A 12,820-nucleotide genomic window follows, 5' to 3' on the forward strand; every position below is an offset into this window, starting at 1 on the left:
CGAAATACACACAAATAGACTAAAACACCTCCAATTAAAAAAAAAAAAAAAAACTTCACAAAAATGCAATAATTAAAGTTAATGACCTATTATAAACATTTGATCCGAAGTTTGAGAATTTTCATTTAAAAATGAACATGTTTATTTCAGTAATATTCAGCTGATTGCAATTCTCGATTGGTTATGTCAAGGAAATAACGCTATTTGTTAAAATCATAAAATAAGGTGACCTTATAAATTATAATACGTATATATCTTATAAACATGATGAGTTTATAACTGAAAATAACTAATCTAGTGATACAAAAATTTCCAAAAACTTATCTTTTACAAAACCGTCATACAACAACAAAGAATAGAGCTATTACAACTACATTTCCTGGAAAACTATACAAGACATGTCCTATTTCTTCATATTGCAGCCTTGGTCTTTCGCCGGTTGCCTTCGTCTCAAGTTTTTCTACTTTTATATGTAGTATATATGATATATTTAATCAATCAAACACGGATTTCTACGAGTGTATGTTTCAAAGCCAAGCTCTGAGTCAAGAGAGAAATGCTCGCAGCTGCTCATCAGTTGTCGGTATGGTATAATACTCGTCCAAATCATTTGAAATGTGATGTTGTTATATAGCTAATTCCAGAACTTGGATCACCTGTCTGATAGGACAGAGTCACTCCAAGAAAGAACAAGATCCCGGACAACAGTGGGAAAGTCTGCAAGATGAGGCTCAAAAGTTTGAGAAGCAAATGTAGAACATGATAAATATGATATAATCCTCGGCCTTAAAATAAATAAGCAAACAACAGAACAGATTTGTTTGCCTCATAACACAAAACTAAAGGGCACTGTGTATAATTTGGAGAAGTTGAATGAAATTTACCTCGTACAACTTCAACAGCCACTGTAGGCATATCTATGTCACTTTCAACTAGTCTATATACATCCACAAGCTGCAAAATACACAATAACATCTCAGCACATTTATAAATAAGTTATTGCAATTGGATAAGGAAACAAATAATATTACAATTCACAAACCTCCTGAATGTGAAGCTTTGAATCTTCAGTCAGAGCAAGAAGAAGCTGTCGGCGGATTCCTTCATCAGTGAAGAAAAGGCGAGTTCCATCTTTAATGGTGTCAGTCAAGTCCAGCTTTCTCTTAAATTGCAAGCTCTTTGAATTTTGCCTGCAAAAAAAAAAATGTAATTATAGCATCTTAAAGCCGTCAAGCAGAATAAATAACAAAGTTTGCAAGTGAATACTGAGATGACACATACATGCTCTTTACTTGCAATGCAGGATTTCTGCTCATTCTCGCCACATTTTCCTTTGCAAGGACAATAAGGTTTTCAAGCCGTTTCCATTGGAAAACTCCATCTTTGAAAAGAACCTAACAAAGGAGTAGATCAAACTTTAAAAACTTCAACCTTTAGGCAGTTGATTATAGCTAATCAGGTTGTGACATATCTTCTCCAAGCATTGAACTCCAAATAAATAGGTACTTGTAAGGTACAGCTAATGATTAGCACACTTTTTTAGTAAGATGCACTTCTTTTGGCAGGAGTAAGGCTTTCAAACTTTTACCTGTATGAGACGTTCACGAAGAGCTGGATTTGGGTCTGTCAGCAAGCGCTTTGCCACATATGGATAAGCAACCTAGTTTACAGCTTAAGATCAATACGCATTGAAGAGGAAAATGAAAACAAAAAAAAAACTGTATCAAAATGTACTGATAATTGCCACTGCAGCTAAAAAAATATCATGCACGATGAGAGAGCCTAATTCACGAAAACAGAGAGCGACAATAACTATTGTAGTAGGTCTTGATCATTTTTGTTGGAAGAAATTTCACAAAGAGAGATTGGGGATTCAGGACATTGCTACCAGAGCTGACATAAGAGATGAGGAAAACAGGACAAGACCGGTCTTCACCTCAAGAAATTTAAAATCTGGCTTCAATGTGAAACAGATGCCCTCTTGAGTCAGCAAAGAACGGATAACAAGAGAAAACCTCTCTGGGATACGGATAGGGTAGTCGTAAACCAACTTGTTAAATTGTCCTGCAGTAAATAAAGAACAAATCTTAGTTTGATCAGATTACCCAGTAAATCATCTAAAGTGGATACAAAGGAAAAAACAAGAATCTAGTGTGAGTAGTATATTATATATAAGAACCTGTAACGCTTCGGAAATTAAAATCAGAGAGTCCTTTTCCAGCTGAGTTTTGCCAAATCGCTTCTAATGCTGGAACAATAGGAGAGACATCGGTCCCTTTGGCCAAGAAGCCAAGCCTGGTAAAATCATTTGCCATTTCGGCATAGTCCTCATTAACAGCATGGACAACAGCATCGATCAAAATCTGTTTATTTTGCTGAAAGACATAAACCAGATCAAGATGAGGGCCCAGGAAGAGGCATAATCTACCACATTTATGTGTCACAAACTTCTCTAGCAGGAATAATGACATTGTTATTAATTTTATTTAACTTCTCTACCAGATTTCATTGCGTCCCACCCCCTCACCTTCATAGGTAACATCTCATAAACAAGTTCTTTAATTTGGTATAAGGGGTATTTTATTGTGATACATTCACCAATAGTAATTGATGACATAAGTAATTCCAGTCCCTTTTTCCTTTTCTTTTTCTTTTTTTCCTGATCATGCCTTTGGTAACCGAAACAACCTCTGTGAATTGTACAAGTGCACTTCTTGTGAAGATATGAGGATGTTATAAAAAAGTTAATAGATCCTTCTCTTTGCGGACAACCCATACCCTTTTGGCAATCTTTATGCTAATTCCTAAAGCACAATACCATCAACAACATTCATGATACACTATATAGTCAACTTATATTATTATGTTACCACTTGACTTGATAGTTTAAGCCTATAAAAAAGGACCCAAATATAGTATTTAAGTTCTAATCTCTTATTAACAATTAATACTATCTATATCTGGTATTATCTTAAGATTTATGCCAAAAAAAATATGTAATTCATTATATGTCATAGCTTTATTCAGAATAAATCTTACTAAAATTCAAATTGACTTCGTATTGCATAAATTGAGAAACACAACTCACTTGACTGAGCTCAGCAACATTCCCAAAGTCCACATAAGCAATGCGTCCATCACGCATAGCAAAGATATTACCAGGATGTGGATCTCCATGAAATAATCCAAATTCTAGCAGCTGTCGTAAAGCAGCACTCACCCCAACTGTCAGAAATCCATCTACATCAATGCCAGCTGTCTTAATAGCCTGAGATACAAAGACCAAAAATTATGATATAAGGTAATATCTGGCAATATTGCTTTCATGAAAGTGATCAAGTACACAATTGCATCATCTATCTTTAATCTTGACATTCAACCTGTGGATCAGTGCACCGAATACCATCTATCCATTCCATCACTAAAACACGTGAACCAGAAAGCTGCTTGTAAACCCGAGGGATTTTGACAGTGGGATCATCTTTAAAGTTTTCCAGAAAGTCTTCGATATTTCGAGCTTCCTGAAAAAGATTGAACCTAAACTTAACTAAACTATAGAAGAAAATAAGGAAATAACTTACCGCAAGGTGAGTGTTTTAAAGCCAAGGACACAAAAGAAATGTGCCCAAAATATTTGTTTTAACAGCCTCTTTAGAAGGGGGCCAAACTAATCCAGATATTATTATGTGAAAGAACATGAGACAGTTCTAAAAGGTACCAAAGTGTAATCAAGCTCCTCCAAAAGCTTTTCACCAAATTCATCAACTATCAGCTCAGCATTGCAACCGAGTTTCTGTAGACTAATTCCATTTAAGAATGAAGCAAGAGTTCTGAATAGAAAAAGATCCCGATAGATTATAGGCTCTATCTGAGGCCTCTGCACCTGTAAGCGTATGAAATTGCCTTAATTACATTACAAAACTTCCACACCTAACTTTTAGATACAAGGGTAACAAGGCAACACATTACAAACCTTAATTGCAACATCCTCCCCTGTGTCACGCAGGGTGGCTCTGTAAACTTGGCCTAGACTTGCAGCTGCTATTGTCCGTGAAGAAATTTTGCTGAAGATAGATTCCAGGGGTTGGCCCAATTCCTCTTCTATAATGCTAAAAGCAACCTATGAAACCATTCACTAGTTAAGCAAAAGGATCCAATACAAGCCCATTTAAAATGGGATATTTCAAAAAACATTCCATAAAAACTTCTTGCTGCAAAAAGACAACTTGTTAGTGAAGTGTGCTTTAACCTGATTAGGGAAAGGGGGGACATCATCTTGAAGAATGCAGAGTTCATTCATGTAATCTTCTCTAATAATATCAGGCCTGTTTGCAAGCACCTGCAGAACATGGACACTAGCCGGTCAATAGCTGAACTAACAACTATTAAGCATATGCTTGACACTGAAAAAAAATGGCTAAGTCAAGCTTCAACACATATGTACCAGTTGTCAAGTTCAAATAAAAGTAAAACACTCCAACATTTCTATAAACTATAAAACTTAAAAACTTAAAACTCAAAAGAAAACAATAATAATGAAGACAAATTTAGAAAAGTCTTAAATACGGTTGATGAAAAATAAAAATAAGAAATCTGATAAAACTAAAGTTTAAATTACGGGAAAAAAAAATTAAAAAGTGACAAACCTGGCCAGCTTTGATAAAAGAAGGCCCCAAATTACACAAGAGATTCCGGAGTTGGCGCGCACGATCAGCAACTACTTCTTCATCCCTCCCAACAAAGCAATCATACATCAAAGTAGACCAGTAAAATCCCAAATTCCAAACTATCTCTACTCCACGTAACAATAATGAGGCTATAGCCCCTCTAGATTCCAACACCTTATTCCTCACCTGATTACCAGCAACAATTCCATTAAAATTCAAACCAAAATTAAACTCACTCACATACACAAATTGATTAATCCCGATACGTTACATTCAAATCCTGATAACTTAAACTCATAAAATTCAATAAAATCAAACACGAAACAGCTAACAATTAACTGTAAAACTAACTTAAGAAAAAATCTAACACAATTACTGGTCTCTAATCATACTGTCTCAGGCGTGTACTTGCGAAACGGCACGCAGACGCCGCGCTCGATGTCTAATTGGTCCATGGCACTACTAGACGGTGATAATTGCAAAGCTTTCTTCTCAGATAAGCTCCGTGATGTTGATGCTACGCCGTTAACGGAAGCCCCACTCGCCGTTGAAGCTGCCAAGTTTGTAATCGATAACCTCTTGCTTCTCCGTAACGTGGCCGAGAAAGGAATTGGAAATTTTGAAGTTACATTTCTGTGATTGTTGGCAGATAGAGGGAGTGAGTTTATGCAGTTCGAATGAATCAAATCCATGCTTGCTAGTAACAAGTGGAGATGAGAGCAGATGCTCAAACCCTAAACAAAGAAAGATTGATTTTGGTAGTTAAGAGAAAGTTCAAAAGTCGGTTGCGATTGAATTGAATTGAATTGAAAATGGGCAGCCACAGAAACTTGTTTTTGGAAGCATTTTATTTTATTATTTATAGGATAAATGTTAATATTAAAGTTTAGGCAACTACGGAAGTGTAAATGAATATTTGTCATGACAATTGGGATTTGGCGTTTTTTGGAAAATATTGAACCAACCAAACATCACCTGTCTCGTGTAGCCCTTGAAGCAATAAGCTTCCCGAGATGACAATGGACTTGCTTTGGACCGGGTTTATTTTATTAGTTATAATTTATAAATCAATGAAATTGAAATTGAGTTTGAATTGATTTTTTAGATATATATAAATTCAAGAATATCACTAAATTACTACTAGTGTTCCTAAAGCAGTAAAATTAAGATTTAAGTTTTCAATTAAATCTTTTTACACTACTTCTTGACAAGACAAACTTCAATATATATATATATAAGTAAATTGTCTTGCCTTAATTTAGTTTTGGAATCCTTTTCTATATAGCTATCAATTTGATACATATAACATGAGATAGCTCAAAACTTGAAAGAAAGTGATGAAAAGAGAAGTAGTGGTGGGCAGGTCCAAGTACCTGCCTAAATCCCATGGAACTAGAACGTGTCGACTTCTAGATTTGGAACCAGCTGATTTCAGTTCCTAAATATCTGGAACTAAAACCTAAAACATAGGTTCGTTCCAGTTTCGCATACTCGAAAAAATTACATACACCTTTATTAGTCACAAAAATGATAAATATACCTTGCAAAGATTACAAATACACCCCCAATTGTTTGCAACAATTTACAAATACACCGCAACCATCACTTCATCACTAAACCATAACCCTAAAATCATAAAAGAGTCGTTTTGTTTAAAATCAAAAGGCACTATGGCCAAAGTCTTCATGCTAATGCTCTCAAACATCTTTCACCTCCTCCACTCCCTCGACCCTACCATCTTCCTCCTCTCCTCCATTGATATCGCTCCTCCCACCACCTCTTCTACTTCCCTCATGTCCTCTTCCTCCGCCACCCCTCTTCATCTTCTTCACCCCCACTCCTTCTCTCCCCGTCCTCCCCACCACTAAAAAAACGTGGAGAAATCAGGTATCATCTCCTCCTCCACCTCTTATAACAAACAACAAAAGCGACCCCATTTCACCTCAGATTCCTTTGCTTACTCCATCTCGGCCTTCCAAGCTCTCACCATGTAACACATCTTATCAATAGAGGCTTGCTTTGCAAAGTCAGTGGCGTTCTTTATATGGAATTGAACTTAGGGCTTTTGCAAATCATAAATTGAATTTCGTGTTTTCATTTTTTGCTTGTTCAATTGAATTGTCAAATTTCCAAATGGTCCCCATATTTTGAATAATTTTTATTTAGTCCAATTCCCGATTCCAATTTTTGAGAACCAGAACCTAGGTACTAGTCGATTCTAATTCAACCTAATTCTTGCATACCCTAGGGGAATTTAGAGTGTATATAAAGAGGGATATGTGGTAATAAATTAAATCAGTTGGCTAATTTGGTTTAGGGTCTGGAAGTTGGTCATTTTGTTTTGTACAAATTATGGATAATAAGTAATATCCCTTAATTTAATCTAATTGGTATTTCACTGAAGCATTAGATAGTCAAATGTGTGGCAATAGTCCAAGACAGTGAAACCTAAAACTACATTTTTAAATTTACTAAAAATATTTTATATGTTATTCATAAATTTACTACTCCCTCAGTTTCAAATAAAAGTCGTTTTGAGGGTATAATTTTTTAAAATAAATGACGTTATCTTCTTTCTAATGTTTTCTGACTCACATCTTCATTCTCCACCCGCCCCTCATCTCCTTTCTTCACTTTTTTCTCTACCCTCCTCACCCTCCTCTCTCTCTCTTATCTATCTCTTCCCCTCATCTTCTCTCTTTCACATTTGTCTTTCTTTATTTTAATATTTCCCACACGTGTTGTCAGCGGAAAAACAAATATTCTCACCTGCAATATGAGAAAAAAGTCAATTATCTGTACAATTTTTGATTCATTAAAAACTTTGTAAAAACTTAAAACACACTATATAGGAACGGAGGGAGTATGAAATTAGATCCAAATCAAAAATTAAAAGGATCCATACAACTAGTGCTTCGTTTGGTTCACAATTGGGTGTTTTTGGGAAAAGTTTTCTGAAAAAAGTTAAAAAAAAGTTGAATTGGGTGGTATTACGATGTAGAATTTATAAATTAATAAAATCCCCCTATATTGTTTATTTACAAAACCCCCTATATAAAATCTTAAAAGTTAACAAAAACACCCCCAACCTATTCAAATACGGACAGCCGGCCACCACCGCCGGGTGGCCGGGTTCACCGTATTGGCGCATGACCGCGGATCTTGTCGGTCGTGCACCGATATGGCCTTTGCCAGCCAGATCCCGGTGGATCTGGCCGTATTTTCTCGTCAACGACGCCAACAACGGTCGTCTTGATGTCACGATGACTGTTTGTTGGCCGTCGTTATAAACCGTTACGGCCAAAGATCGGCCGTCAACGCCAGATCTTGGCCTTAGTCTGGCATTTCGTCGCCAGATCCACCGTGGATCTGACCAAAAGGCTAAATCGACGCACTACCTGCCAGATTCAGCCGGTAGTATGCCATCCTATAATTCCGGCCATTTTCCGTAGTGGTGGCCGGAACTGTATATAATTCTGGGGTGTTTTTGAATTTAAAAAAATATTTAGGGGTATTTAATTAAATTATCAAATTTAAAGGGTTTAAAAAAGGTGTAATAATATTGGAGTAGTATTCCTAAAAATTAAAGTTTTTGGGATATTTACTGTTAACTTTTTTGGGAATACTAAAAGTAGTATTCCCAATTGGCAATCAAACGGAGCCTAGATCTTGATCGATTTATCAGATTTCAGATCCATGAAGGAAAGGGCTGGACTAACTATTGTCTAAGCCCAGCCCAAATCACACGCGGGAAATGTAAAGCCAATTGGCGGGAAAAACCCTAAAACATAAGATCTACTCATAAATCTCCTGACGAAAACTTGAAAATAAAATTTAATTCCTCAAACCTAAGAATTTCGCGCTCTGATAGTTAGAAATGTTTTCAAGCACCCAATTTGACGCGACTTCCGCCTTCTCCGGCGGCGGATTCATGCCGTCTCAATCTCAGCCAGCGGATTCCAATCCTTCTCCAGCAAGAGTAAGTTTATTACTCTTCAATTACGTGTTTGTGTTATTATTTCTTATACTTGTTGCTTGGTTTATGAAATTCGCGACCATTGAATTAATCATAGTTTGTTGACTATTTAGTGCTCGATAATTTGTTAATCACGGAGAGATCTTGTCGAGGCTCTCTTTACATGTTTTGGTTTTGTTTTACTATCTGATTCTGAGAAACGTAACGAATAGACCGATTATGGACTTTTATTGTTTGATCTTTTGCAAGTCGTGATTCCCAAGGGTTGGTTCCATTGCAGTGAAGCTGATAAGTGAAGCGCGTCGATCGGTGATGACAATCAAATTTTGTGGTCAACGGTTCAGAGGTCACCAATGTCTAATCCTCTAACCTCTCACGACACTCTACATATTCTGATATATAAACTTTGAAATTTATTTTTATACAGAGATATATATGTGATTATCTTATTTTTTTTTTAATAATCGGCTGATCTAGGTTACGTTGGTTGGAATGGTGTTCAGCAAAGAAGAAAGGGCTTCTGATGTCACTTTCACTCTAGATGATGGAACTGGGCGAATTGTATGCAAAAGATGGTAATATATGTTTTGCAATTAAAGCAGTTGATGTATGTTTTTTGTTATTGTTAGAACTTCTGAAATGCTTTTTTTCTTCTTGGAGTATAAGTCAATGAAGTGATGCTTACAGAGAGAAAAAAACACACGTGAACAATGCCTATTATATTCCAGAAATTTTTAATTCCTCTTCAAATCATGCGATTTTTTGTTTTGATTTATGCTCAATTATTTAATAGGGCAAGTGAGGTTTTCGACACAAAGGAAATGGAGGCTGGGGAGTGAGACTTTTTCTTTAATTTTTTTTCTCTGTTTCTATTTTTATATTTCAAGTTTTGCAAGTTTTTATTAATGTTTATGCTATGATTATATGCCTAACATCAAAATGCTCTTCTGATTTTTTCAACTTTGAAATAGAGATGGAATGTATGTTCGTCTCAATGGGCACTTAAAAAGCTTTCAAGGCAAAAGCAGTTAGTTGCCTTCTCTGTAGGTACGGACATGAATATTTTGGTCTCATATATATTGTGATTGAACTCTTTCTTTGACCAAGTACTTATGTGTTTGTAAATTTTTTCTATTAAATATGCTCTTTATTACCTCACATACCTCATCAACTCTTTTGACTAGCTTTGTTACTTTAATTTACATTTGGTATGTTTCCAGTGAAACAAGGAAATTTGGTGATGGATTTTACTGATTACTAACCAGTTTGAAAGTTGTCTTTGTACTGTGTGATTAACAATCTGGTCCTTTTAATTAGTCTGGACATTAGGTTTGGTTCTGATACTGACTAAAGCTAGCATAAGAGGGCAATTTTTATGGATTTCAGGATGTTGTAATTGGATATTTGATTTGGAGAACAAAATGATGACTTGTCTGCCTAGATGAATATTGAGTGACTGTGAAGCAGCTCGGTTGCTATGTTCCCTGTGTTCTACTACCATAGCTTGTAAAATATTTAGAAAGTAAAGCAATGACTTCTCTTGTTTAATTACTTGTTGCACTCCAATAAAGTTGGTTATAGCATTTGCAGGAGCCACGTACTGATGATTGTTTTGGGGAAGTGTTGAATATATCAAACCTAGTAGCTGTATGAGATAGTGTGGTACAGCTTAAGAGAGCTTTTTTATTTTTTATTTTTTTGGTGGCAGTTACTTGAATTTAGGACCACGTGGGTATTGATCTTTTTTTTCTTCCTCAAACCTTGTATCTCTTCTTGTTTATATGAAATGACATTCATGCTCTGAAATCAGGAATCACTTGCATAACAGATGATGCTCTGCTGTGGTTATGTTGCAAGAAAAGTATCGATTGGCTTAATTTGCTAACTAATACCTTAATAAATTTATAAAATGTGTAAAAACTGAATGATACTTGATGCTTGGAGGCATCTTCTTCTGGGGAAGTCAGGGCAATATTATTTATTTATTTATTTATTTATTTTTTTTATTTTGGTTGAATTCAAAATTATGGTTTTGCAGGTAATAGATCATTGACAATAGTTTTACTATTAGAAAAAACGAATTCACTTTATTCTAGGATAGAAAAAGCTAAAGTTCTTTTAATTTCTGGTGAGCCTATATTTGACATTGTAGCTGCCATACTGCTTTTCTTTTACCTGCTGAATTACTCTTTTATGTGTCAAATGTTAGTTTCTGTAATTTATGGACCAGTATGGATAGACAAATTGACATAGTGGTTCTGGAAGTGTTTAATTTTTAAGAAATGTTTGGTTTCCTATGCTACACTCGCTGGACCTCTGTGTGAAAGTTTTGTTTATCAATAGCAGTTGGTGGTCTTGTACACTGTACATTTTCCTTTTTTTCTTTTCAGGCCTGTTACAAGCTTTGATGAGGTTACTTTTCACTTTATTGATTGCATATATTTCCAATCGCAGAAGTCCAAATCACAGGTATTCATGAGTAGAACAAATAAACTTTTTGCTCAACGTGATATTTGCATGTANTAGAGTGTATATAAAGAGGGATATGATGGTAATAAATTAAATCAGTTGGTTAATTTGGTTTAGGGTCATGGAAGTTGGTCATTTTGTTTTGGTACAAATTATGGATAATTAAGTAATATCCCTTAATTTAATCAAATTGGTATTTTACTGAAGTATTAGATATTCAAATGTGTGGCAATAGTCCAAGACAGTGAAACCTAAAACTAAACAATTTTTAGAATTTACTAAAAAATACTTAATATTAGTTATTCATAAATTTACTATGAAATTTGAACCCAAATAAAAATTCAAAAGGATCCATCCTGGACTAGATCTTGATTGATTTATCAGATCCCATGAAGGAAGAAGGGCTGGACTAACTATTGTCTGTAGACTGTAGCCCAGCCCAAATCACACGCGGGAAATGTAAAGCCAATTGGCGGGAAAAACCCTAAAACCATAAAATATACTCATAAGATCTCCTGAAGAAAACTTGAAAATAAAATTTAATTCCTCAAACTCAAAGAATTTCGCGCTCTGATATTCAGAAATGTTTTCAAGCACCCAATTTGACGCGACTTCCGCCTTCTCCGGCGGCGGATTCATGCCGTCTCAATCTCAGCCAGCGGATTCCAATCCTTCTCCAGCAAGAGTAAGTTTTTACTCTTCAATTACGTGTTTGTGTTTATTATTTCTTATACTTGTTGCTTGGTTTATGAAATTCGCAACCATTGAATTAATCATAGTTTGTTGACTATTTAGTGCTCGATAATTTGTTAATCAACGGAGAGATCTTGTCAAGGCTCTCTTTACATGTTTTGGGTTTTGTTTTACTATCTGATTGCTGAGAAACTGTAACGAAATAGACCGATTATGGAGCTTTTATTGTTTGATCTTTTGCAGAGTCGTGATTCCCAAGGGTTGGTTCCATTGACAGTGAAGCTGATAAGTGAAGCGTCGCAGTCGGGTGATGACAAATCAAATTTTGTGGTCAACGGTTCAGAGGTCACCAATGTACTAATCCTCTAATCCTCTCACGACACTCTACATATTCTGAATATATAAAACTTTTGACTTGACCCTACCACCTTCCTCCTCTCCTCCATTGATGTCGCTTCCTCCACCACCTCCTCTACTTCCCTCATGTCCTCTTCCTCCGCCACCCCTCTTCATCTTCTTCACCCCCTCATTCCTTCTCTCCGTCCTCCCCACCACTAAAAAAACTGTGGAGAAATCAGGTATCATCTCCTCCTCCACCTCTTATAACAAAACAACAAAAGCGACCCCATTTCAGCCTCAGATTCCTTTGCTTACTCCATCTCGGCCTTCCAAGCTCTCACCATGTAACACATCTGATCAGTAGAGGCTTTGCTTTGCAAAGTTCAGTGGCGTTCTTTATATGGAATTGAACTTAGGGCTTTTGCAAATCATAAATTGAATTTCGTGTTTTCATTTTTTGCTTGTTCAATTGAATTGTCAAATTTCCAAATGGTCCCCATATTTTGATAAATTTTATTTAGTCCAATTCCCGATTCCAATTTTTGAGAACCAGAACCTAGGTACTAGTCGATTCTAATTCTAACCTAAATTCTTGCATACCCTAGGGAGAAGTTTAGAGTGTATATAAAGAGGGATATGATGGTAATAAATTAAATCAGTTGGNTATTTCTTTTTA

General features: G+C 35.7%; 1 protein-coding gene and 1 pseudogene across 2 annotated transcripts; one reads left to right on the forward strand and one right to left on the reverse strand.

Annotated features, from left to right (window-relative positions):
- Positions 1-234: 234 nt before the first annotated feature.
- LOC116134891 (protein ACTIVITY OF BC1 COMPLEX KINASE 1, chloroplastic) lies at positions 235-5,467 on the reverse strand. 2 transcript variants are annotated; one of them, XM_031420575.1, is made up of 14 exons: positions 5,060-5,467; positions 4,647-4,853; positions 4,250-4,339; positions 3,974-4,120; positions 3,719-3,883; positions 3,381-3,521; positions 3,089-3,268; positions 2,180-2,375; positions 1,937-2,064; positions 1,589-1,660; positions 1,282-1,394; positions 1,043-1,190; positions 885-954; positions 235-717 (listed from the first exon to the last, which is right to left on the reverse strand). In XM_031420575.1, exons 1-14 carry the CDS (start codon positions 5,357-5,359, stop codon positions 653-655), a joined length of 2,022 nt encoding a protein of 673 aa, XP_031276435.1. In that variant the 5' UTR covers positions 5,360-5,467; the 3' UTR covers positions 235-652. The 2 variants fall into 2 exon arrangements, with proteins under 2 accessions (XP_031276435.1, XP_031276436.1); XM_031420576.1 differs by having other exon boundaries at positions 5,044-5,179.
- Positions 5,468-8,544: 3,077 nt separating this feature from the next.
- Positions 8,545-12,174, forward strand: LOC116134938 (annotated as a pseudogene).
- Positions 12,175-12,820: the final 646 nt, after the last annotated feature.

This window comes from Pistacia vera, unplaced genomic scaffold, assembly GCF_008641045.1.
Source record: "Pistacia vera cultivar Batoury unplaced genomic scaffold, PisVer_v2 Contig292, whole genome shotgun sequence".
Taxonomy (NCBI): Eukaryota; Viridiplantae; Streptophyta; class Magnoliopsida; order Sapindales; family Anacardiaceae; genus Pistacia; species Pistacia vera.

What these genes read in the sequence shown, in the direction of transcription:
- LOC116134891 (XM_031420575.1), bottom strand. Translation starts at nt 5,359, where the DNA reads ATGGATTTGATTCATTCGAACTGCATAAACTCACTCCCTCTATCTGCC. An exon ending in TTCGGTGCACTGATCCACAG is followed by an intron (nt 3,269 to 3,380) that starts GTTGAATGTCAA and finishes TTTGTATCTCAG; the next exon opens with GCTATTAAGACAGCTGGCAT. An exon ending in CAGATTTTAAATTTCTTGAG is followed by an intron (nt 1,661 to 1,936) that starts GTGAAGACCGGT and finishes GCTGTAAACTAG; the next exon opens with GTTGCTTATCCATATGTGGC.